Source organism: Anabas testudineus, chromosome 10 (genome assembly GCF_900324465.2).
Source record: "Anabas testudineus chromosome 10, fAnaTes1.2, whole genome shotgun sequence".
NCBI lineage: Eukaryota > Metazoa > Chordata > Actinopteri > Anabantiformes > Anabantidae > Anabas > Anabas testudineus.
In genome coordinates this window covers 12,427,788-12,453,940 of record NC_046619.1, presented here as the reverse complement: position 1 = coordinate 12,453,940, position 26,153 = coordinate 12,427,788, and the positions used below count along the sequence as shown (strand labels likewise).

At 40.4% G+C, this 26,153-nt stretch overlaps 4 protein-coding genes across 5 annotated transcripts; 1 reads left to right on the top strand and 3 right to left on the bottom strand.

Annotated features, from left to right (window-relative positions):
- Positions 1-407: 407 nt before the first annotated feature.
- Positions 408-4,799, top strand: tmx2a (thioredoxin-related transmembrane protein 2a). The gene is made up of 8 exons (XM_026357408.1): positions 408-596; positions 717-777; positions 1,785-1,898; positions 2,273-2,349; positions 2,953-3,059; positions 3,422-3,487; positions 3,631-3,760; positions 3,850-4,799. Exons 1-8 carry the CDS (start codon positions 408-410, stop codon positions 4,024-4,026), a joined length of 921 nt encoding a protein of 306 aa, XP_026213193.1. The 3' UTR covers positions 4,027-4,799.
- On the bottom strand, positions 4,438-15,072 carry zdhhc5b (zinc finger DHHC-type palmitoyltransferase 5b). The gene is made up of 12 exons (XM_026357407.1): positions 14,908-15,072; positions 12,453-13,884; positions 11,781-11,902; positions 11,423-11,580; positions 10,952-11,124; positions 10,713-10,815; positions 10,494-10,585; positions 10,085-10,217; positions 9,528-9,636; positions 9,252-9,358; positions 7,096-8,030; positions 4,438-6,628 (listed from the first exon to the last, which is right to left on the bottom strand). Exons 2-12 carry the CDS (start codon positions 12,599-12,601, stop codon positions 6,523-6,525), a joined length of 2,187 nt encoding a protein of 728 aa, XP_026213192.1. The 5' UTR covers positions 12,602-13,884; positions 14,908-15,072; the 3' UTR covers positions 4,438-6,522.
- Positions 15,073-16,124: 1,052 nt separating this feature from the next.
- Positions 16,125-19,639, bottom strand: clp1 (cleavage factor polyribonucleotide kinase subunit 1). Of its 2 annotated transcripts, none has more exons than XM_026357113.1 (6): positions 19,528-19,639; positions 18,126-18,414; positions 17,875-17,982; positions 17,675-17,794; positions 17,184-17,321; positions 16,125-17,105 (listed from the first exon to the last, which is right to left on the bottom strand). In XM_026357113.1, the coding sequence occupies exons 2-6, from the start codon at positions 18,396-18,398 to the stop codon at positions 16,419-16,421; spliced, it is 1,326 nt and encodes a 441-aa protein (XP_026212898.1). In that variant the 5' UTR covers positions 18,399-18,414; positions 19,528-19,639; the 3' UTR covers positions 16,125-16,418. The 2 variants fall into 2 exon arrangements, with proteins under 2 accessions (XP_026212898.1, XP_026212899.1); XM_026357114.1 differs by having other exon boundaries at positions 18,126-18,400; positions 19,528-19,603.
- A 1,436-nt stretch (positions 19,640-21,075) lies between these two features.
- selenoh (selenoprotein H) lies at positions 21,076-24,417 on the bottom strand. The gene is made up of 5 exons (XM_026357204.2): positions 24,317-24,417; positions 23,777-23,903; positions 21,992-22,134; positions 21,798-21,917; positions 21,076-21,314 (listed from the first exon to the last, which is right to left on the bottom strand). Exons 1-4 carry the CDS (start codon positions 24,330-24,332, stop codon positions 21,811-21,813), a joined length of 393 nt encoding a protein of 130 aa, XP_026212989.1. The 5' UTR covers positions 24,333-24,417; the 3' UTR covers positions 21,076-21,314; positions 21,798-21,810.
- Between the last annotated feature and the right edge of the window lie 1,736 nt (positions 24,418-26,153).

Genomic DNA, 26,153 nt, shown 5'->3' with positions numbered 1-26,153 from the left:
ACAACGTATATTTCCTCTCTGTACAGTCTGTGGCTGATGAAAATAAAGTACTGCCACTTATATATATATATAGGATAATACACCCATTAATAGCCCCAGATTTTATATAGGGGTGTGCCTGTGTTGTGGTAGAGATTAGGACGAGTCTGTTCTCCTTAATACATCAATAAGTCAGATTATTGCATAAAAAAAGATGAGAGTATTTCAACCCAGCTGATTCTCTAAAATTATAATTTGGATTATTTTCTTGAGCTTGTTATTACTTGAATACGGCAAGCAGCTCTGCCCAAAAACTACAAAACACGTTGTTGTTTGGGGCATGCGCAGTTCAGAGAAGTCCCTGCGTCCAGTGTGTGTGTCTCAGCTGTCGCGTCTCCTCTTGTGGTTTGACTGTCGTCTCTGCCAACATGGGTCTAATCACAGGAGTGTGCACTTTCTTATACCACCTACCTCAGATTTACAAATGGCTGTTAAAACCGTATTACATCGCCTCGTTCTTCATGACCATCGCCTTCGTGCTGATCCGAAAGGCTCCGGGTCTGTGCGAGCACCTGGCGACTCAACGGGAGGACGGCAACTCCTGCGACTTTGACTGGGTGGGTGAGCACGGTGGGGGGTAGTGCTGCTGCCTGCAGCCGTGTGTGATCTTAGCTGCTAGTAGGTGATTTTACTCCTTTTTTTTTTAGAAAATCATGCTTTGTGTTTTTGTTCCACAGAGAGAACTGGAGATTCTCATGTTTCTCAGTGCAATAGTAATGATGAAGAACAGGAGAGCCAGTAAGTAACCCACCCAGCCCAGGGCTCCTCCGGGGCCCAGCAGCCTAACAGCCAGTCCATTTATTTTTTCTGTGTATGTGATCTGATAAAGCTGTCACTAAGGTAGGATACCCATCCTCTCTATGGTGTTAATCAGGACCATGTGATTTCTTTAGATTTAGCTCGCATGCTGTAAACTTTTAATTTGGCTTTGTTATTTTCTATTTGTTAAAGAGTCAGTAGTGTGAAAACTGGTTTAAATCAGTTTATTGTTTAGCGTATGTCAGAAAATGCAACATCATTATTTAAGTTAACAATGAAATGATTGAAATAATTGACCAACAATAAAAAAAAAACAAAACAGTTAACTGTTACTAGTGAATATTTGGCATTTGTGCTTAAAACATTTCAACACTGTTAACACATGAGCTTTCTGTAAATCAAACAACTTTATTCAGCTCTCGACTACTGTTTAGTCTCTATGTAGCAAGAGAAATGAGAAAACGGACATGTGCACAGGTCAGGTGGGGGGTTGGAGAGCTGCTTCAATTCAGCCATGTCTTTACTTCACTGCCCTATAGAAATTCAGTCAAACACACACATTTGTCTGTGTGTAAGCCCCCTGAATTCACAACATAGCATTTGTTTACACTATAAACTCATCACAAAATTAAACACTGGTCTACACATGCTTGTGGCCCATGATGTGTTTGAGAACCAGTGAAACTAAATTAATTTCCCTAAATTAATTAATTAATTAATAACCTGACTGTTTGTTATCCAGTGCCCTTTTTGGTGAGTATTATATTTGTCCTACAGTGTGGGACTGTTAAACTTTAACCTGATAGGTATTTGTGGTCTAGTGTGGAACCATTTAAAATGCACCAAACCACATACAGGAAATGCTCTCCTAAAAACGTGGCTCTGTTGTGTAAACATTACATTGTAATCCTGCCTTCTTCTGACCTTCTATCAGCAGGCTGAAGGTTATGTGTCGGCTTCATTTCTTCTTTTCTCCCTTTACTCAGTCACACTGGAGCAGCACATAGGCAACGTGTTCCTGTTCAGTAAAGTGGCCAACGTCATCCTCTTCTTCAGGCTCGACATTCGGCTTGGCATCCTTTACCTCGCTCTGTGTGTCGGTCAGTGGTTTTAAAACCTGTGTTATAAATGCTGCCACACTCCGATTTGAATTTGGAGACAAGTACAACATAAACATGTGCAGCGGTGTTCTGTACCAGCAGCAGAGAACCAGTCCATCACCTCCACCCTAAGCTGGCGCAGCAGATTTGTCTTTGATATTGAGCACCACCACTACAGGAAATCTCAGAGTGACTAATGTGGTTTTATATATTTGCCTGTAGTTTCTTTAGTGAATATTAATTAAATAAAATGCAAACTCCACTTAGGGTTTTAATTCTGATGTTTGATCAAACTCATAGGTTTAGAAAAAGTAAACATTTTTAAAAACTTTTATTTAGTCAGTGTTTTCATCCACTGATAACCTTTTTTCCAGCATTTGTCATGACCTGTAAGGCGCCTCTCTACATGGGCCCAGAGTACATCAAGTACTTCAGCGACAAGACCATAGATGTGAGTGTTACACTACACAGTTATGCACCTGCTCATCTGATATGTTGAATAAGATGTTTGAAGCAACACAACAAGAAGCAATCACTATCCCTTCACTCCTCTGGGATTATTATGTCCCTGAGATGTTTATGGCTACATCAAGTATTCATAGGTAATATAGGAACCACATTAAAGATGTGAGCAACTTAGATTGAGTGTGTTTTTTTAACTTTGTTGAAGAATGAGTTAATCTCAACTATTTACAGTCAGTTAAAGTGTCATATATTTTTTATATGTGTTTATTTTTTAATCTTGGTTTTGTCTGTTTATCTTTGAAGAGTTAATTAATTTAAACTAATCTAACTAATCTAAGAAGTTTAAACCATCAAGACAGTTGTGACAATGGACCATTTTTATTGTTGTAATTGCTTAAAATGATATGAGAACTGGAAATCCTGTTAAAATAACAGCATGTCAATTACAATATAATAACTGACTGTCAGACATGATGTATGAAAATATTATTGACCCCACTGTCCAGCGATGCCCCCGTCCCGGAGGTGAGTAGACATGAATTATTGTATTAATCTGTTCTCATCTCATTTTACATTATTGAATCATTAGGAGGAGCTGCAGAGGGACAGTCGTGTCACCTGGATTGTTGAATTTTACGCCAACTGGTCCTCTGACTGCCAGTCCTTTGCCTCAGTTTTTGCAGACCTTTCCCTCAAGTGAGAAATTGCCTCATTTTAACTCTAAAATAGGCACTCTCTGTTGTGTAGAGCTCAGTCAGGCTCTCTGAGCTGCAGTCGCTGATGTTTATTGGTCATTATTGTTAAAATAGACATTAAGTTATGATTCGTGGAGGATTAAAATGTATTTTTCATTATTAAAGAATAATGACAAATCCATGCTGTATTTATCCAAGTTGTACATCTCTAGAGTCCAGATTTACATTAGAGTAAGATCCCATTGTTGACTGTTTTTGTCTTGCAGGAAAATGTGTTCTCTAAAAATGTAGAGTTCATGTCAGGTGTTTGGCCAAAACTGCAGTTTTGACTTGAGGCCTAAATATTTTATGTATCTACTGCAGGTACAACTGTGCTGGACTCAGGTTTGGGAAGGTGGACATCGGCCGCTATGGAGAGGTTTCACAGAGGTCTGTCATGTTCACTGCTCTTCTCCTGTCTTTAATAATACAACAGTAGTTCTAATGTCATTGTTGACGTTTTTGTAATAGATTTATTTCAACAGATCCTTTAAGCACAGGCATTGACTGTCAGGTTAATTCTTTCCAAACAGATATAGGGTCAGTACTTCCCCTCTAGCTAAGCAGCTGCCCTCAGTGGTGCTTTTTCAAGGAGGGCGGGAAATCATGAGACGTCCAATGGTGGACACCAAAGGCAGAGCTGTGTCTTGGACCTTCAATGAGGTGCGTCTATTCTGTTTGTAGTAAACACATGGACTAGGTTGTGAGTAGGTGTGGTAGTCTTGCTAAAATGAAGATAATTTCATCCTTAGGAGAACATGATTCGAGAGTTCAACCTCAACGAGCTCTTCCAGAAGTCCAAGAAGCTGAACAAAAGTCGTGGTATGAAGGAAGAGGAGCAGGACAACTCTCAACCAGAGGACGGCAGCAATGAGCTCTATCCTGATGACAACCCAGAGCATCCCGCAGAGAGCAAGAAAGACCAGTGAGATGAAGAGGAGGGCCGCATGAAGTCTTTCCATTTCTTCCAGCAGTGCCATGCTATTGATTCAACCACTACTAAATGTCATCTCTGCGCTGTCTTTACTGTGGCAAATAAATACCCAAAGATACTGGACCGCATTTCCCTGATCTGACTGGGAACGACGCAGTGCGGTTGGAGTGCAGCAATGAAAAAAGATTAAGAATTTGTGATTTTATTAGCTTTAGTTATTTAAGAAAAACAAAATCCATTTTTTTTGTAATGAGTTTATTTTGTTTTGCATCATTTCTTTGCATTTTTTTTGCCTGAATTATGAAACTAGTGTGTTTGCTGATGTCTTATATTTCAAAGTAAAAGGTGAGAGGTGAAACCAAACGTGTTCTGTACCATTAAGATTCATGACACAGTCAGTTTTTCATCAGTGACCTTTTTTATTCTGAGAAGACATCTTTTTAAAAATCCTTTTTAAGGCCATTTTGGAAAAGTCTAATGTACTCATTACAGATATTTGTGAAACTCGTTCCATTCATCACAGCCCACAACAGCAATATTTTATCTCACAAAGAAGTATACTTACTGTACTCACGTAATTTCAAATTGTTCAGTGGCCACCATCCTTGGCCAGAGCAGGTTTTCTTTATCTCTGCACGATGGTGGCTCATGTCATTAATGATGCTTCTTTTCTTGTTACCACCCACATGGTAATTGGGGGCGGGCATTTGACTATATCACAATATCACCAGTGAAGCATTCAGCACGACAAACTTAAAAAAAAAAAAATCACATGCACACTGAAGACAGAGCCTGGGAGGGTTGAAAACTTGTAACACAGTCGTTTGGGTTAAATGATGCATGTGATTCACGTGTGTACTTTTACCCCAAATACGTGCCACATTCAGCCAGCTTTGACATTCTACTGCGAACATCGCTTTGGGCCCATCTTTACAATAATGCCCAATTTTAACAGATTAAAAAAAAATTATACATAACTTAGTCTCTTCCACTGATTACTCCTGTCTCAATATGGCAGGAAATAAAAAGAACTGTACCTTTACAGTAAAAAAATTTATAAGTCTGATCTACCTTTGTTTTTTTTTTGTTTTTTTTAGAAATGTGTAAAAATATAACAACCAATAGAAAAAAAACTGCACTCACTATGAATGGTCTCAAGGCAAAAAAAAAAAAAAAAAATCTGTCTCCAATTGCAAACCAGTCCCTCCTTAAAAATCTATTTAGTGGCATATTGCATTTATAAATTTATTTTTTACATAAAAACTAGTCATATTTCATTTTCTCTCCAAAACAACAACAACAAAAATAGCAACTGCCAGAGACTGGTTTGAAATTGCTTCCAGAACTACAGGGTTGTCTTGTCTGGTGAAATAAATAAGCCCTTCCCTCGCTGTCTCTATATTTGGCTGGCCATCCGTTAAAGGTATAAGGTTCTGCTAGCATCTCGAAAGACAAAACATCACAGAAAAGAAGAAGACAAAAAAAATAAAAAGAACATTATAAAGACATAACAATGATCTTAAAGCTACAAACAGATTTTGCATAATGTCTTTAGCATAAACATTACAAGCGTACATTCCACAAAGATGCTTGTGCTGCAATCGTGATTCTGAATTTCTTTGTGGCTTTCAAAGATTAAGCTCAATTATGCCGCTTCAGCTGTCCACTAAAGGATCGTCATTCTCTTTGGACGATGAAAATTCCAGCAAGAGCTCACGGGTGGCTGATGCAGCCATCAAATATATAACAGGCATCTGATTTGAGATCACTTTCAAGAATAATTACACACAGTACAACTGCCACCGTCAACAGTCTCAATTTGACCCAATAATAGTCTAAGATTTTACACAATTATATAAAACAATATTTAAGAAAAGACTTAAAAAACTAAAATGATACTGTGTTTATAGGTTGGACTCACTCTTCTTCTTCTTCTCTCCATGACTTAGCAATAAACAGGGTGTGTGGTCCATTCTGACAGCGAAAAAGAAAACATTTCCATTGGTCAACAGTCCTAAATCCTCCCTCATTAATTTCACAACCACCCAATAAAGGTCATCCTTTGTGTGGGACACCATTGTCAATACTCTGTACTGTGCTGTGCTAATGTACCAGCAAATCATTGAATAGTTATGCGTATTCTATAGACATGTCTGTACCCAGCCGTGATGACACAGTCACGTCAGTCTATGGCTCAAAAAGTGGCTGAATGGAGACAAATTGATCCTGTGAAAAATGAACCAGTGTCCCCAATTCCTCTTTAGTCAAATCTGAAAGGCTGGCAGAGAAGAGTGGCCAGTGGCATAACAAAGATAACAAAGCAAGTACCAGACAGGCCTGCTCCTTTAGTCCATCATGATTTCCCAGGAGCTTGCAGTCATGAATAATATCCAGCTCAGGTAAGAGACGTAGTATCCAGCTCAGGTATGTGGAAGTAAGTCCAGTGACTTCATCGCCTTCCTTGTAATAGATCATGAAGGACGTCTGTCACTCAAACTGATATCTCATAAGTGGTCCCTCCGACGCCCGTCACCTTCTTCACACCGCCCCCTGGTTTGGATGTGGTGTGATTGGCCAATACTGGGCGCGAGGTGGATCTGATTGGACAGCCATCAGGAAGGGGAGGGAAGGAGTGTAAGGGGAGAGGACAAAGGAGAAAGGGATGTGGAGGTGAGTGGTTCTACTTAAAAAAAAAACAAAAACAAGCACAAACAGCAAAATGTTCCTCTGCCAATGATCTTGTAAGGCATTTGGTGACTAGTGAGTAAGACAAGGACACATGTAAACAGCAGTGTAGTCAGGCATGCTTTCACAGAGCTAAACACATACTGGCATGCTTTTAACACTAATCCACACAACTGAAGTAAACAAACATGATCTGTTGAACACTAAACAAGCAAAGACTGACTAAACCGTGGAGGAGGAAAAGGAAGACTCACACAGATCAGGTAGGAAGAGGAGGGCTGACACAAACCAGGGAGGAAGAAGAGGAGAATTAGAAGGAAAAGGAGAAAGAGGAGGAAGAGTAGTGGTCTGGCACATCTGGAGATGGATCACTACTCACTGTGGAGCCTGTTGCCCTCCTCCGGTTCCTCCCCCTCCCAGCACACTGCCTCCTCCAGCGGGCCGAGGCTTGTGCTGAGGCCCTGCCTCCCCAGTGTAAGACTGGGACTTGCCGAGGGAGAGGCCACGAGGTGGCGGGGAGACAGGGGGCTCAAGTGATCGAGCACCAGGGGAAGAGGATGAGGAGCAACGGTTACGATGGGCTCGGGAAGAGGAGTCCTGGTTATGCTGAAGCAGGTGTTGGGTCTCAGGAGGCCCAGAGGAGGAGAGAGGAGGTGGGCTGACGGCACGAAGGTAGGCCCTGTGAGGGGAGGAGAAAGTGGCAGAGCCCTGGAGCAGCTGCCCCTCCCTCTGCTGTGCAATCTGAGCTGAGAGGAAGGGCGACGTGTAGCCCTGCAGCGGGGTACAAGGCGACACCACCTCGGACTGGTCTGTTATAGTCGCAGAGGGAAACGGAGCACGACATTTCGGGGACGACAGCTCATGGGCGGCTGACTCGAACTCTGGGCTCTCGGATGGCGTCAGCAGGCTGTCATAGGACAGGCTGCCATTCCGAGGTGTCTGATTGGCCAGGCTTTTGTAGCTGGTGTCTGTGGTGCCTTCTGATTGGAGCGTGGCCAGTGGGTTATGTGCTGTGTGAGCTGAGCGCAAGCTGGAGGAGCGTGAGCCGCCAGTGGACAGAACCAGAGAGGATGGGTAGGAGGTGTAGGAACGCCCGGTCAGGGAGTAACCCGACATGCCCCCTGACACACCCCCAGCAGTCCCGCCAGGGCCTCCGGGGCCCTCACCCCTGTCCCCTCCCCCCCTTCGCGCCCCTACACCTCCCCCCACCACGGTGGCTCCGTCCAGGCTGCTCGGCTCCGAGCGGTAACTGGGCTGGCGACTGGACTGGAGGATGGAGGGAGATGGAGAGTCAAGACTCTCCCCACGGATCATCTGAGGAGAGGAGAGAGGAGGAGAAACAGACCGGAGGAGGACAGGGTAAGGAAAAGTGCGACGAAGATGAAGACAGGAGTGAAAAGGGAAGGGAATAGAAAGGAAAATCACCCTGATACCTTGGGAATAGACAACATAGCACAAGTAAGCATTTTTGTAAAACTTTCCCTATTTAGCATTTATAACCAGTATATAAACATTTAATTAAGTTTATTAACCTATTACAATGTAGTTATGCTGCTATGAAGAGTGCTTACGAGTGAACCATATTTGTTAGCAATTATAGTTTTCCTATTAATACATTTTTAATATCAGTTCAAACTGTGTTTGACTATATATCGTAGTTATAACTGTCCACAGGAGGAGCTATAATTAATAACAAATATATATTTCTTAACTATTCATTTTATCTGCTTAAAAAAAAAAACACCGTTAGCGGTTTATACACTTTCCATAAATGCCAAACTGGGTGACTTAAAACAGTGTTGCCCAGTTTTTTCTACATTTCCTACCAGAACAAAATAAAAAGAAGTGTTTGGGAGAAACTGGATGCTTGACCGGTGCTCTACTCCATCATCACACTAAATTGGAAACATTGACTGGTTTTTAAACAAGCACTGACACTGCAAGTCAAAGACTGTGTGTATCAACACATAAATGGAAATACAAATACAATCAGTACACGGACTAGCATTCCAGTCAATGCAGTCTTAGGGGAAAGGAGAGATACACTCAAACACAGAGGGACAGCCAAAGAGATGCACGCACACACAGATGACACTAGCTGGGACTTACTGATCGACCGATGGCCACTGAATGATCAATTTAAAGTCAAAACAAAAAAAAAAAAAAAAACAGGGGCATTATATTAACCACACAGGAAACTCCAAAAGGAAGGGCGTAACTGTCACCAGACCCATTATAATCTAGGGGAGTTTCTTTTTCACATCTTTGTGTGCAATAATGTTATTCATATGCCTTTGTGTTTAATAAATAACACAACAAATGTCCTATACAAAATTTAAAAAGGTTGTATGTACTTAAGATTATACATTAAATATAAATATATATGTGTGTTTGACATCTCAATGCGTTTCCAAACAGGCAAAGATATAACTTCACTTTTAGCAACTTTTTCTTTTAATACTATTAATGTGAGGTATCCGATATATAAACATACCAAATACTACAAAGTCTGTGCAAGTGTAAACTAGTATTTACCTTGTTGGGGTGTGTAAGGGCTGTGTGGTTTCTTCCTGGGCTGTTGTAGGCTGGTCGGTACTTGTACATTGATGGTGTAGGTGGAGCTTCAGTTAACAAACTGCTCTCTGAGTGGGAAGAAATCAAAAGTGACATGAAGTATTCGTGATCAGAACGCAAATTGTTCACTTAACTGCTGCACTTCATGATCAACACACTGACATGTTAGGTGTGCCATACTGTACCTGAAACTACTTTATTTATTTATGTAATTGTATTTGTGTGTGTGCACCTCACCCTCTGTGTCAGCACGCGGCAGACCAGGGTAACGAAGCTCCGGTTTCGGAGGAGGTGGAGGCTCTGCATCAGCTGACTGACTCTCCATCTGATCTAGACTGCTCTTGGACTAGAAAGGACGCACAGACAAGCCATAAAAAGTCATTTGAATAAAAAGGAATTAGGAATAATGAGCCCGCTTTGCAAAAGGGAGCCAAGATGCATACAGTTAAGGCTAGAGGGCTCAATCTTTGTCAAGCACAATTCATAACCTGGCAAAGCAATGCCTACTAAATGCATTGTTGACTGGCCAAGGCCAAAATCCTGTTTCATAAACCATTGTTCATAGTTTTGGCATGGTTTACGTATTACCCCTGGCTGCTGCTAACACAAGGGCTTGAATAACAGGTTTTCTCTTTTCTGTTTATATACACTTTTAGCATATCTATTAAATATCATAAAAATAAGAAATTATTTATTCTTAAAAAGGATGGTTATACCCTATAACCTTTACATTTCCACATGTAGATTGCTTGTTGTTGCATTTGATGTACATAGCTTTATATTGCATCACTCACCCTGGTGCTGTGTCTGTCATTTTGGATGCCATTGTCCAGGACCTTGGCTTCTAGCTGGGCCTCAGTTAGAGGTGGTCTGAGAAATGGTGGCTGCACTTCAATTGACTGAGGGCTCCGCCACCGGCCCATGTATCTGTGAGCAGCACATACACATACATTTAAATCTTAAAAGTGATACAGGTTTAGTAGAATGTTACTTCATAGACAAATGTATTTTTACACCAGAAGCCACTGAAGGCTTATACTCATGTATTCCATTAACCAAACAGACAAGTGAGAACAATAAAAAAGAGGGTGGAAAAGTGGAAGAGGAGCGAGCGCAATGGAAAGAAAGAGGCAGTGGAAAAAAGAATAATTGTGGAACAGGGTGTGAGGCAGGGGAGTAAACAGAGAGGAGAGAAGGGCTGACCTGGGGGCCTGAGAGCTGCAGAGCACATGTGATATATTCCTCAAGCAGCCATTGGTGAATGGGTTAACACCTCCCCGAAATTTCCCTGTCACCTATGGTGAGAGAAAGACAAAAAATTATTAATAATTAATTGTATTTTCCAACTCACATGGACACAAACATTAACTAAACATCAAAATGTGTCACTGACTGATAGATGCAACAACATCTTGTATGTACCTGTTCATTTGTGGTCCTGCCGCGGGCCACCAACACTATGTGGAACCCAGTCAAGCCAGCAACTGGGACAAAAAACAGACCCGCTACACACATCACGGCCATACTGGGAGGACAGGGTCAAGGAGATTAGGGGAAAAAAGTAAGGGAAAAGAAAAACATTATCGTAATCAAAGTAAAATTGGAAAGTCCCGAAATGTGTTCAGCATTTTTATGACAGCAGACTGCCAAGTGAAGGATACGTAACAGCAGCATGTGGCGTGTCCAGCTGCTGGCGGTGGTGCAGGACATAAACCAAGCCAAAGCCAAATACATCCATGATGTGGGTAGTAAGTGATAAAAGAAAAAGGAAGAAATAGCGATAATTCCTCCGACCAATGCAGTTGTTCACCCAAGGACAGTGGTGGTCAAAATCCTGAGAAGAGACAAAGACAAAAAGGTGATAAATATATAACATAACAGATACATACATAACAGAAAAGTAATGATGATATTCTCTGCCTAAATTCTACCTCCCACACTCACACATGGAAAACTAAGAATAGGACAGATCTAGGCTGAGCAGTGAAGTCACAAGAGTTTATAAAAGCTCCCTGAGAAATTAGGAGCTGCTATTGTAACTCTTATTTGCATGATACTGTGAAACAGTTGAATTTCTAGTCACAAAAAGCTCATTACTGTGTGTGTGTGTGTGTGTGTGTGTGTGTGTGTACCTCCACACAATTGTCGCAGACTGAGCAGTGCGAACAGCGTGGCGGGCGGTAGAAACGGCAGGTTGAGCACCACTTCATGCGCACCTGGATGCCTTTAATCTCCACTGTCTTATAGAGTGGTGCACGGAAATCATCCTCTTTGTCCTCATCCTCCTCCGCTAAAGACAGCAAGCACATCAAAATACACAATCATGTGGTCTCCCTATTCAGCCACATTTGTTATAGTGAATCACTGTCATTATTAGGCAATCTTTTTAGTGTAATTTTATCTTTCAGGTATTCAGAAGCATTACATACGTATCTGCTAAATACATTTCTAGGATAAAGACTTGTACACTAACACTTGTCATGCGTTTACCTCTGGGGAAGACTCCCGGGTCCATGAAAGTGGCCATGCAGAAGTTGGCAAGAGTGAAGAGGAAGATCACGGCATTGTAAATGGGAATGACAGATGAAAAGTACTCAGTCAACCATGGGCACCTAGACCGTATGAAAAAGGATGGAAGAAAATTGTTTTAACAACAACATATAATTATCATAATTATATGTTTGTCAAAGTCTAAGTCATTTCCTTTCTATTTACAACAAAAACAGCACCAACTGGAGAGCAAACAAGCAATGATCAAGTTCCTGCACTTGCTGCGAAGACACAGATGGGGAAAAAGAGAAAGTAATACTCTACACTCCATCACACTCTGCTGATAAGCCTTTGTGCAAAGCAATTTACCCCCAAACAGCTTCTATGAAGCTGTTCAGTGTCCAAAAATAGAAGATTGAGGTTGTAAATGTGGAGCTCACAGGTGTGATTGTGTGGAACTATGTACAAGTGTTGTTCTGAAAAGAGTGTACTCAGTAAACTTTTAAGGTCGATAAAAGAAAAACAACAACAACAAACAAGATAAAGCATCCGATAAAAAATAATAATTCTAACTATATACAACCATTTTTAGTTAATAACACAACAGAGTCTGCATATGAGTAACGTGTGATCATTCATGTATATGAGCAAGATGCACCAAGAGGCACTCACGTAAAGCAGAAGAAGAGGGTGGTGGATCCAACAAGGAAAGTGGTGGCTGCAGACACAGGGACATATCGGCTGGGTCGAAATGGACGGGGAGGAGCAGAAGCAGGGCCACCTACTCCTCCCCCAACCCCTCCACCACTGAAGCCCGGCATCAGAGACAGAGAGAGATGGGAGGAAGACACAGAGAGAGGTAGATATCTACTGTCTACCTACTGTAAAGGGTGCTTGACAGGTCAAAACGGCAAACACTGTGCTTGTTTGGGATAAGGGGCCATGACTACAGACTGGAAAAGAAATCCAACACTATGCAAAGCAGCAACACAATGAAAACATGAGGGATTCACTCTGTCCAGACACTAAATGTCTCTCAGCACTAATTTAATCTACAGTTCTTTGTGTGCATAATATCAGTAGAAGCTTATAAAAGCAAAACTATTCAAGAGCAAGGTGATAGAAAAATATGTGTAGATAATTCATAAATATTTTTCTATGGCTTTAATGTAACTGTATTTGGTGCAACAATATAAATAAATGCAATCTTAAACCACTCTATGGCACCTGTTCAACCATAACACTTCTGTGCATGAACAGAAAAGCACAGACACGCACGCACGCACGCGCACGCACACACACACACACACACACACACACAAGTAAAACGGGAGCAATCTAAGTTTCTCTCCACTCAGAAGACTGTGTTTATGCAAACGTGCATCACTGTGCTTGATTCTGCCTCTCAGAGAAGATGAATATAAAAGGAAAGGACCAGAAAATTAAAGAGGTAGTGGGTGGATAGCCAGCAGGCTGAGAGCAGAAACGCATGGAGGGGAACAGGCAGAGGACTGAGCACAGCAGCTGCTGATGACTTGTGATTGTCCCAAGAGGGCTTATTTAGGCACTGGGTGGGTGGAAGAAACTGAAAATGAGGATCAAACTGGGGGGTAACAACAAACAAATTCACTTTTCCAACAGTTGCAGGAAGATGCTTAACATCAAAAGTCCAGCTGGAATCTTTTTTTTTTTTAAAGATGCTAAAAAACAAACAAAAACAGAAAGAAAACAAAAATCAAAAAATAAAAATCTACTCTTGCCTTTACATTTAAAATAGTCCAATGACCAAGTAGAGTTCCCTGGGTCTTTTGAGCCTCCTGTGTTCAGTCTTTGTATCAATATGGGGACAAAATCAACTCATTCCAAAAAGATGCCCCACGTATGTCACTGAGGTGGCACTGAACTTGGCCAAGTCTGGATGTAGAGACTCCTCCCACCTCCAAAATCTCTGCAGATAGATGTCTTTTCCCATTTTGCACCTTTTAAACAAAGCCATGTGCAGCAGTGGTGTTATGTAGTCTGATGCATTTTAAAATCCTTTTGTTATATTTGTCCACCTGTCTCCTTTCACCCCCTGGTTCTGCGGGTAAGCTGTTCGATACCCCTGGAAAGAAAAAAAGAAAAAAAAGAAAAACAGATTACATAATTTGTCAGTAGACAAAATCCACAGAAATGGTGCTTGATCAGAATGATGGACTGATTTTTTACGATGAACAATATTGTAATGTATGAAAATGTTTCATTTTAAAGGTTTAAATGTTACTGTGAAACATGACTTTCCTTTATCTGGGAGAGGCACTGGTTTTCACTCTGATTTCTCAACAATCAGGCTGACTAACTTCCCATTGTCCTAAAATCGTTTGTGACTTTGCGTTTCCCACAATTACTCATAGTCTTAGCTGTTAATCAGCCTGTTGTTGTTTCACAGATAGCTGTCACCTCCATGGCCTCGGGTGGTCAAAATAAACACCTCCCACTAATGGAAATTGAAAGCAGCACCGAGACAAGGATCTGTGACATACACATCGCACTATTCTCCCTCATCTGATGATCAAAAACTAGTCGGTGCGGTGTGAACACGCTGAAAACAGGAGTAACAGTGTGTAATCTGATCTAGTTTGGACACACCCCTCTTTCCAACAACCATCGGCTCTGACAAACAGAGCAGTGGCCGAAGCTGAGTGTCAGTGTGTCCGATGTTAATCATTGCATCTGCCCTACAACAAATCCCTCTCGACTATATTGGATGTTAATCCTAAAATCTCCGTGTCGAGTCTTGTCAGTCATGTCGCCGCAACATCCTGCACCACACAACCCACGTCGTTGAGCAAACTGTCGGAGCACACCAACAGATCGTAGAGGATATATTTTTTTAATACATCTAACGTTATAACATTTGATTAACTTTCACTTCATCTTTGAACCATACGTTGAAAAAGACCAACCGATAAAAAGGCCAGGGCAGAGCTAAGGTTCAGTCAACACAACTATAGACACGGATATCTTTAAAACACACGACAACAACGACAAACTAACCATTAGACGATGCGACGCTTTACCTAAGACGTATAATAATATAATAAGACACCTTAGTGCGATACATTCTCTATAATCAGCTAGCTCTTACCAAGCCTCCAAAGTTTTTAGCGACAGCGCTCAGTCCTTCACCACAGCCACCAGAGTTAGCTAACGTTACCTGGCTAGCTCGAGTAAATCTCACTGACGATAAACAAGCTAACCGTGGCTACGAAAATAAAACGGTCATCACAAAAATCAGCTAAAACAAACACCGAACATCGATCATGTGAGTTGTCTTGCCTGTAGGGTGTGCGTCGTTTCGTTCCTCCTTGAGTTAGCAGCTAGCTAGCAAACTAGTTAGCTCGCTGGCTAGGCCAACGTCGGAATCCCGGAACTGATCTGCCGACACTCAGGTGGGACGAGCAGCCAATCAGAGAGCAGGGGTGTGGTCTCCTAACAGCTTTATTACCCAACAAATGTACTTAAAATAACACAGAAATCATCCTTGCAACACATTTAAAACGCATTTCCTTAAATTGCAAAAACAAAGAACATGTCCTTTTATGTCTTAAATGTCCCCCAAACGATCATCATTCAGGAGACCAGCTGGTTTGGTGCAGTGGCTCAGGGTTCCTGGACCTGCCAGTATAAAAACTCACAACCAAGACATCTGATTTGGTTGTAATACTAGAAACAATTTAATAGACCATTCATTTGAGATTCTGTCCTTGTTCAAACTTTCACATTCATAATTCAAGAATCATTGACTCTTAAGGTAATAGTGGATGAGGGACCTTCTTGAAAATTAAGAGATCATTACTGGGATAAGAAAAGAGCTTTTGTTTGTCACTTTATGACACAATAGTATTATACTTTAATGAATTTGTTCAGCAACATACAGCTTTTGTGGCCTCTTTTGTTCTTGGATTATTGAAACCTTTACATTTTGTGTAGTTCTGTTACTTGCTTAATTTGTATACTAACCCTAACCCTAATTCCAAAGTTTGCACTGAATGGCAAAACACTAAAAATGTGCTTCAATGTGTTTTATATTAATGTTTAATAACTAATTTGAAAACTGTTCACCTCCTTAAGTAGTTTGCTTCATAGCTCCCAGATGGTCAACTTAAAATCCCCACAAGAGATCCTTCCACAATTAAACTATATCCTGCTGATTAAAAGGAATGTTTGGAGCAATAGCAAAGACAAAAATAGGTAATAAAGCAAATAAAGGGGGGCAAATAAATTACTAGGTGTAGAGCTTTAACAAATACTGGGACCAATTAAACAGCAATAACAATGGAACTTATAATAAGACAAAACACATGCATTTTAAAAGTTTATTACTCACAAAAAAACATGTTAGTAAAACAGGTTATTAAGAAAAAAAAGACCTGCAGTGATAAAACATCCCCTGACAGAATTTGAATCTTATTCAATAAAAGGGGTGTCATTTACAGCAGCGACCAATTTCCATTCTTAAATGTTTTTTCTCTTTTGACTTCTGTAGTCCTTACAAAGTACATATAAGACAACTAGGAAACAACATCTATCTCCCTTGTACAAAATAGTTCTGAAAAGAATCCCCCCCCAAAAAGTCCTCTCCACTAAAGTGTGGCCTCATTTCATGTCCATGAAGCGTATGTCCATGATAAGCAGAGTGTGTCTGGGCAGTGGTCTAGGTGCTGGGGACAGCACTTTCATCACCTGTGTTTGTGTGTCCACATTAGTGACGACAATAAAGCCACACACAGGGCTCTCCACTATACCCTTTCTAACACCTTCCTCTCCATCCTCAGCACTGCTCACACTCAGCACATGATAGGTGAGGTCTCTCCCTGGCGTCACAGGCACCAGCTTTAACTGTGTGTCATCCTGAGACATTCCCAATGGGAGACAGGAATCTGGAATGGATGGTGCTCCGATCTTGTAGATGCGGACGTCTGAGAATCGTACTTCAAAGGAAAAAGGATAAAAGGTCACTCCACGGAAGCCGTAAAAATACTCACGGATCTTCTCATCCCGAGCATCCCGTCTGCACTCCTTGGAGCGCTCCACCACTCCCCCGGACTTGGGCAGGAGCACAACACGCACAAAATGAGGGAGGTCACGCTTGAGTTCATTGTAGAGCCTCTCATGGTCCAGCACCAGAACCACATCCACCTGAAATGCAGAGGCACAATGGACCAGAGCCTGATATCCAGAGCCTTTCACCCAGCCACATGTGTTGATGATGCAGCCTCCCACGCTGGCCTTCCTGTTCACTTCACAGCGTTGGGAAAACACCTCAGCCAGGCATGACGTCAGCTACACATAAGAAATAAAAACTGATTAAAGTGGGCAAAGAAAAACAGATAACTGATGGCTTTCAGTCCTTCTTCTCACCTTGTTGTAAAGTTTGATGTTGGTCCCTGGCGTAGTGGAGCCAAAGTGGTAAACCAAAGGAGCCTGAACTGAGAAACCCTCTTCCACGTCTGCTGGACGCTCAATGCAAAGTGCGGACACTGTCCCAGGCACGGACACCTAAAAGAAACAGGTTTATCTTTACATCTTATTCTGTACACAAAAGGTATGGAAGTTATGAAAGGTGAAGTGGAAAAAATAAAATAAACACAATCTTAGCTACTCCCATTAAAATACCATGCACCACAAAACTCAAAAAATTTGTTTTGAGTTATTATAGGCTCCTAAATATTAAATATCTTACTCCAAAAAGAAAACCATCACATTACTGTATATATAAGTTTCAGTTTGCATAAATTAAAGATCATTCAGTCTAATTGTTCTATAGCATGTTCAAAACATCATACGGAGGTCCTCTGCTACTTTCCATTGTCTGGAAAAATGCCTCTTTTATGTTAACTCATAGTCCTTACCCCACTCTGACCAACATCTAGTTCCACCAGAGTTGGCCTCCTGCCCACCCTTACAGCATAGCTCAATAGCAGCCTGCACACTGTCGACTTCCCTACATCTGTGGGTCCCACCACCATCACCTGAGGAATAATTAATTGTTTAGTGTCAATGTTATGGGTAATTACTGGGATCTTATTTATAAAGCCCTCTAAAAACCTACCCTTGGTCCCCTCTCATTGTCTCGCTCTGCTTGCTTTCTCATCTGTTCCAGGGCGGCATGTGTGTTAAGGTAGAGCAGCATGGGAGTTTCTTTCGACACATAAGCCACCTTAATTTATGAGGGATAAAAACAAGTTATTTGAGGCTCTCATTCATGAAAGCCACGCAGGGTTAAATGTGGTAACCCCATTGGTATATTAAGATATTCAGAACAGAAATCACAAAAAAGACTATCACACAGGTGCTGCTCACCTCTGGCTTCCCATAAAGATTCACACTGCAGCCTTGCCAGGTGAAAACAGCAATCTTAGAGCCTGCTCCAAATGTGTACTTCTTGTTGCGATTCAACTCTGAGCCAAACACCTCTGCCATTCCTGTGAGGAGCTCCATCTCCACCTGCTCTGCTGCTTCGCCTGCCTCCACCTCAAACCGAAGTTCAGTCTCCTTCTCCAGGTCAAATCTGGTGCAGACCTTTCCAGCTGCTGGAGCATCTTCACTTGTCTTTTCCACACCCTCTGTTGCCATGACTGACAAGGGATGACTAGAAGTTATAAACATAGCCATAATGTCAAACATTTGCCAGTTTCATCTTCTCAAACATGTAGATGTGTTGCTTTTCTATGTCATATATGAATTTAATGTCTTTGTATTTGAAAATACTGCTTAACTAAAACAACTAATTTCTATACAAATACTTATATAAAGAATATGTATTTCATGATAGATATGTATGAACTGTCACAATGTGCCAGATTCTGCTATAATAAGAGATGTTATTACATGTTCTATAAATACTAATAATATATAATAATTTCTTTATGAGTAATTATTAACTGTACTCAAATGCTTATCCAAAGCTTAGCCACAAAGTTCTAATATTTTTTTATCAAGCACCATTTAACAAAGAAGTCTCTTGACTTTAAACAAAGTGCATATGTTTTAGGCATTTTAGATGTTGAACAAATTATATATTGAATCGAAGAGGTATTTGTTATAAATTCATTATTCTTCATTGAGAATCATCAACTCAGCCACAAGAACGAGGACTACTCCCACTGATGGGTCCTCACAAATACATCGTTGTGTCAGAATGGTATTAAATAAATACACACACAAAATCCACAGAGTTGTACCACATTTTTCAAGATAGGTTGGAACAATAATTCTGCGATATACCTTGAACAACTGCGAACAAAAGTGCCTAAGTAATCTAGTGCCAATTTAAAGGAATGGATAGTCACACCAAGTAATTATTTAGTCATTATTGTTAAAATAATCCTTACTTTACTGTTTGTTTCCGAAACTTTTGCATTTTACTGATGTTAAGTAGAATTTCTGCTCCTAACTGAATAGTGTTGGCAAGACTCAGAGAATATCATTAAAATAATACATAGTTGAAGTGATCTCCACTGTATGAACACATTAATTTATCAATAAGAACACCCCGCATGAAAATAATTTAATTATTGTAACTGAGCTCATCAGTTATTTGAAAGCAAATCGGCTAGCCAGTTAGCAAGCTGTAGCGAACTTAGAAAGCCATAAGTTCAGCAGCAAAGTCAAAATAGTCACATTTAACCGCTCTAAAAGCCTGTAAACTGGTACTGTCGTATAGTTTCCTGAATGTTGAACTGTCTTAATGTGCAGTACTTACAGAACAAGCAAATTTCAAGTTTTAACGAAGAATGAAATAGACTCCCCGCTCATGAGGGACTGTGGTTGGTCGCGGGATGATGACGTCACGTCACTAGCACCCAATGGTCACGTCAACATTAACAGGAAACAGAAACGTGACGTAATGTAAAAGTCTAGGGGCTGTGGGTCACAAGTAAACCTGTAGTTACTTCTTTATTTGTGAAATACAGCAGCAAATACAGGTTTTTATTTGATAAGAAAAAAGTCAATTAGTTTATTTTCATAACTGTTACCTTAAGACTTAAATTTATTAGCTATATGGTACAAATGAGAAGGAGATGAACAGTCGAGACACTGACTACATGTATTGCTTATTTTTAAGTACATAAATGCATGTACTTACTTTAAAAACATAATACAATTAAACAGGATACAGAAAGCTGATTATAATAAATTAGAAACAATAAATTACAACAGCATGCATGTCGCAGTTAGTGTTTAACGTTAGTTATATCTAACCACTCTCTAAAAACTGTGGTGTTCCACAGGGCACAGTTCTGTCTCCCTTCCTCTTCACCCTGTACACCTCAGACTTCAGGTACCACTCAGAGTCCCGCCATCTTCAGAAGTTCTCTGACGACTCTGCAGTTGTAGGATGTATTCAGGTCACCAGGGAGTGGCGGACAGTTTGTGCACTGGTCTTAACTCAACGTCAGTAAAACAAAGGAGCTGGTAATGGACTTTAGGAAGTCCTGTCACCCATCTCTCTGTACAGGGGAGGACGTAGAGGTCGTATCTGATTACAAATACCTAGGAGTGTATTTGGAAAACAAACTGGATTGGACAAAGACATCATAAAAAAGGCTCAGAGTCCTTCAACATCTGCAGCACCATGCTGCAGATGTCGAAGGACCTGAGCCTCCTCCTCCTGAGTTCTATGAGTCTGGGGCCGGGGCTGCAACATGAAGGTGGCAGACACTTACAGCCTGAACAAACTGATCAGGAGGGCTGTCTCTATTCTGGGGGTGGATCTGGACCCGCTACATGTTGTAGCTGAGAGGGGGATGCTGTCCAAACTCCTCTCAATCCAGGACAATCCCTCCCACACACTACACAGTGTGTTGGCTGGACAGAGGAGAACATTCAGCCAGAGACTGATCAACATCAAGTGCTCCACAGAGGGACGCAGGAGATCAAGTTCTGAAAGTTATCTTGTGCTTGTTTAAAGAACTATTTTAAAACCAGATGTATCACTAACTCTGATTTGAAGCTTCTGCAACTATTTTTAGCCACATGTATATTATTAGCTACTGCTGCTAAATTCAGATAATATTTTGATAACACCGCACTAGGGCATTTGCGCATCAGCAGTAATACCCAAAGGTTTTCTTTTATCTACTCCTTACATTGGAAGATTCTAAATTAATGTGTTCTGACAGTCAAATTATAGAAACGTGTGTAAAATGTAAAATGTTTTCATAATTCCTAATTGAAATATCTATTAAATGCTGTAATAGAGAAGACAGATATGGCTGTATAATGTTAAACAAAAAGCTGACACACTGAAAAACTTTAAGACAATACTTTATTTAGGAAAAACAAGTATAAAAACACAATGACTGTTGAGAACAGCAAGATCTGAGCATTAGAGAAATCTTTCGGCTCTGAGATGCTCCACTAGGTGTCACCGCGTGCACAGAAGACATGAGCTGACGGAGCTCGGATCATCAGAGGAGAAACTGAGAACATCTCCTTGGTCACTCCTCATCATTCTGTTTCCACAAGCTACATCTCCTGAACTCTTGGCTGCACATAAGACAAGAATTTTTGTTAAAATATTAATAGACTTCAGGAAAGTGTGGCACTAAAATAATTTTCACTTAATTGAATAAAACTGCATTTGATTTATTCATATCAACCACACATGCATTGTTGTCTTTCACAGCATTTTAACTATGCAAGACAACTATGGATATTAACAACATGATACATAGTACAAATTAAATATGATGCGTTTAGATTTCGGAACTGCTAATTTGACCTCGGACTGCCACTCAAAGTAACAGATTTCTTAGATGTTCAGTTAATGGAGAAGCATTCAGACTTGTTTGAATATGTTCAGTTTACAATGACAGAAGATACTGAAAAGCATGAAATGTTTGGTATTTGACAAATTACTGAATATACATAAAGTATACATACATACATATATATATATATAATATATATATATAATTTTTTTTGTCATATTTCCTCTGAAAAGTATCTGAAAGTTTTGAAATGACAAACCTTCACTGAGCGTCTAAATGGCCTTCAGAGCCTCCTGCAGAGCAGCAACTATAACATCAGGTTGAGGAAACTTCAGCTTACGAGGCGGCCCCTTCTTTATTCCAGTCCACAAGGACGTTTCTAAACGGATAAAACATAAGATTGATTCCAAATCATTGAATTATTCTACCACTTTTTCTTGTGAACATCTTTACCTTTGCCTCCATCCAGCAGAGTGATCTCAAAGCTGTTCCTGCGTGGTTTCTCAGGGTTGAGGACTACAGTCAGTCCAGGGTGGGCAGCCAGGAGGGCAGATTTCACCTCCTCAGCATTACGCCCATACACTCGTCAGCTCTTACTGCCAGAGACAACAGGTCAATAATCAGATATCTATACACACCACTCAAATAGAAACCTATAGTAAGTTGGAAAACAATCAGGGTAGGGGGCCTTGAGGACCAGGTTTGGGAACCCTTGTAGTAAGGCAACTAAATACATTTAGTAACGTGCCTAATTACAACTTTGAGGTACTTTCCAGTATTACTAATGTGTACTTTTACTGCACTTAATTTTTGCCACATATAGTTAACAACTGCAAATTTCAAATAAAACTAACTGCTTTGTAGATCCAATTCTGACAGAACTAAAGCACAGTGGTTTTATTGCCGTAATAGGAAAATTAGATAAAATTACTTTACTGTTTAAGTAATAGTTTAGGTAGTTCATCCTCTGGTGCTAGGTTCTCAAATAGGAGGAGTAACTGTTTTTGCTCAGTTTTTTTGCTCAGATTTTAAACAGATTTAAGGCTTGTGTTGACACAAAGGGCATTTCCAAATAAAGCCTTGCTTCAAAGCTTGTTGTCAGGCGTCTAAAGACAAACAAGGTTTTGCTGGAATTATGTGACCAATTTATTTTGCGATTCAATTTACTTGAAACAAAGGTTCATTCTCAGTTTTGTGTAAAAGAGCATTTTTCATCGCAGTAGAGGTTTCTCAGAAAATACAAACTGAAAACTGTAAAAACACTAATTTCTAAATTATCTTCAATTACATAAGCATGTCACACACATTTCTACTGCCCACAAAACTATGCATCTATAACACCTGAGTATAGTTATATATAACTTGATTGTCAACACTAGATACTAGACACTATACCTCGATGAGGATTGTGTTATGCAGCATGTAAAAAGCTCTCTCCGAGATAATAAAGTTTTTGAATCTTGAAACTTTTGATTTCAGGGTCTGTTGCACTAAATTTGCCCACTAGATGTCAGCAGTATAAGATGATCTATGATGACATAGGATCTTAATAAGGCCCCATGAAATGAGCCTTTTGGCCTAAATAAGGCCCCATATGGCCATCACTAATTATTTGTAGGTCACTTTTGTGCTTTGGTTATACACAGTACAATGCTGGGATGTGTTGATAGAGGCGACTTTCTGTTTCACTCATATTTCTCTCTTTCTGTATCTAGTAAGAACAAACATCACAAGTTTATTATGTCAGGTAGGACCTCAGGTAAACGGTATGACAATGATTTCTGAGTCCTACGTGTTAAGGAACCAGTTAAACCTCTGTGATGCATGACATCATCTTACTATGAAATGTGACTTTTCAATCTTATGTATCCTGTCAGTAAAATGTTGTTTAATGTCTGAACTTGGCAAAGATACATAATAAATCACTACAACTTATGATCTGCTTATAAAATATTACATTATTATAGAATAAGTGTGTTTCTGCCATCAGTTACAAAATAATCTTATTATTGTCTTAAATGGTACATTTTCTCAGCTTAAATATTTGATGTGTTTTATGATGAATAAATTATGGGTTTATTAGATTTACAAATCACTGCATTTTGTTTTTACCTAGATTTTACACCGTGTCCCAAGTTTTGTTGTAAGACATTGTAGGACTCCCTGATGCATCTGTTCAAGCACAGAGTATCAGAGTGCGTCTTTAACCAGTGGTACAGTTGTGGTAAAAATACCCACCAGTGTTCAATGACCACCCTTTGACCTGAGTGTCCATTTTCCTCCTCTCCTCGGTCCTTTTTCTCCTCCACAGATGGTTTCTCCTCCTCTACGTGAACCTCCGCCTTACGTTTCGTCCCTCGTCGACCTGAACACGTGTTACGTTTGTTGTCATAACACAGATTACACGCTTTCAATAATGACAATCTAAAGGAAATGTTTTTGAAGACGACAGCTTTAGACAAGATAAAATGTCGCTTGTGTCGATCTAGGCTGTCTAGCACATGCTATGGATTATATCAGAAAAAGGATAATGTCAGATTAATCATTAATATTCAATCTCTCCATGTCTGGGTGATCAACTCTTGACTAGCTTGATGCTAACGTTAGCCGTGACGCCAAGTCAACTCCACAGAAACCTGCATTGCACGCAAATGATGCCAAGTGCTGCAACAAGTGATATAACACCCTGTAGGTTAACTGTACGAACTGGAAACATGATACGTTATTCATTAATTGTGTCGTGTTCACAGTAAAGTTAAATATCCACAACACACTCACCTGCTTTGGACGCCATTGATGTTACAAAACTTTGGCGCGCACGTCGACTGAACCAATGTCCTGAACTGAAGGGGGGGGTTCAGTGAGACGGACGAAACCATTATCAGGACGTGCTTCTCAGCTGGAGGCCACTGATGTTTCTGATTCTTCAGATGTCTGTGTTTGAAACTGGCTTAATTTTCATATTTTATCACAAAAGAAAAAAAGTTTGACAACAACATTTAGCAGATCTGCTGCTCTGCTCCTTATATCACAAATTTCTAATAAACATTAAAACAGGTGAAACAGGTGCCAGGCATTTTAAACCATACAGCTGTATTATGCATATGTTATATTGTGAAGTTATATTATTTTGTTCACCAACACCCACTTATATTTAAGTTTTTTTACACATGTGTAGTCATACTCTCCAAGGCAGACGTGTACACACGATGTCCTTTAAGTTTTCTTTCATATCGGACTAACCAGTTTTCAAAATCTCAATGATCTTACAGGGGAAAGGAAGCCAGTGGTCACATATCTGTTCATAACATGCATTACATACTTGCTTTTTAAAATTTGTGCAAAAAAACTGAATTATATGGCCTGGTTTCTTGTTCACCATGATTGTCTCAGTCATTGCCTTTTGAAGAACACGAGAAAAGCAATTTAATCTAGCTTGTCAATCTAATTCTCACACAATGACAACTTTGCAGGCTACTGTAAACTACTGCAACTTAGTAGTAATTTTGTTTTCTGTATTTTTCACTATGAGCCGGGACAGATTTAAACAAAAAGTTTCTTGGCCTTCTGTTGGCAAGTACTCAGAGTAGCTTTCATCTTAAGTCACCAACTTGAAAACAAACACTTTTAATATAGAGATTTCGGTCTCATCACGTGTGTGTCATCACATCCAGCCAATATACACTTTGAGATGAACTTCTCCTTCTGGATACACCAGCTTAAGATCTGTATTATGTCCACTGTCAACAGTGGGACAGATGAATCCTAAGGTCCTAAGTCCTAAGGTTTGTGCTCCCATATTCTGTAACTGTTTGCCTAATCCCCAAATGCAGACTTGGGAGGGATGATTGAAAGACAGCATCCAAAATAAACAAGAAGAAAGTGAGCGACAACACTGCAGAGCAATAGACGGATGTGTTTGAATACTCCAAAGTCATAAGCAAATATGGTGTTACCGGAATAGCAACACCAAATCCTTGTATCTTCCTCGGTGCATGTGATAGTCACATTTTTGGGCAATCAAGCAAATTGTCTAAAGGACGTCACAAGTTGCGTCTGTGCCAATAAGGACTATACAACCTCCCAGAGCGAGGCGGTGTGATTGACTCACAAGCGCCCATCTAATCACTGTTCTTTTGTAATCTTGGTAACAACAAACTCAAGCAGTCACTTTTACTCTTTTTGACGTTGCCATATGATTAAACCTTTCAGTCATTGTGCCCCTGATTCTAAAACAGAGCAGACACAAAGACACATCAAATCTCTTTGGATCCCCGTCCATCTTCGCAGTCTGTTGCAGTGTATTTTTAGCCTTGTGCGTAAACCTTCAGAGGAGTGGACAGACTGTCAGACAGATGTGCCCTGTCTTCACCCCGCTCTCCTCTTTTTACTTCTAAATGAGTCAAGATCAGATGCACAGAGCTCCTTGGCAGCCTCCACATTTCACAACGTGTGGTCCAACGATCAGTGCAAATTCGCACCCACAAACACTCATACGTGCGCATACACAAGAAATCTGAGGAACGCCAACAGAAGGGGGATTTTTCATTCATAAAATCATTTTTTGTGTGTTTGCTGCTCTTTGCTATGGCATCTTCTGTCTTGATTGTTTGTG

Bases quoted from the DNA above. Each gene is read 5' to 3' on its own strand.
- zdhhc5b (XM_026357407.1), bottom strand. From the start codon at position 12,601: ATGCCGGGCTTCAGTGGTGGAGGGGTTGGGGGAGGAGTAGGTGGCCCT. The intron at 11,903-12,452 runs GTGAGTGCCTCT...CATACGGTCTAG, and splicing joins ACCCTCTTCTTCTGCTTTAC to GTGCCCATGGTTGACTGAGT. The intron at 6,629-7,095 runs GTGAGTAGTGAT...CTGTCCAATCAG, and splicing joins GGAGGGCAACAGGCTCCACA to ATCCACCTCGCGCCCAGTAT.
- tmx2a (XM_026357408.1), top strand. From the start codon at position 408: ATGGGTCTAATCACAGGAGTGTGCACTTTCTTATACCACCTACCTCAG. The intron at 3,060-3,421 runs GTGAGAAATTGC...TATCTACTGCAG, and splicing joins TTTGCAGACCTTTCCCTCAA to GTACAACTGTGCTGGACTCA. The intron at 3,488-3,630 runs GTCTGTCATGTT...CTTTCCAAACAG, and splicing joins TATGGAGAGGTTTCACAGAG to ATATAGGGTCAGTACTTCCC.
- clp1 (XM_026357113.1), bottom strand. From the start codon at position 18,398: ATGGCAACAGAGGGTGTGGAAAAGACAAGTGAAGATGCTCCAGCAGCT. The intron at 17,795-17,874 runs GTAGGTTTTTAG...ATTATTCCTCAG, and splicing joins ACAATGAGAGGGGACCAAGG to GTGATGGTGGTGGGACCCAC. The intron at 17,106-17,183 runs GTGAGAAGAAGG...TCTTATGTGTAG, and splicing joins ACATCAAACTTTACAACAAG to CTGACGTCATGCCTGGCTGA.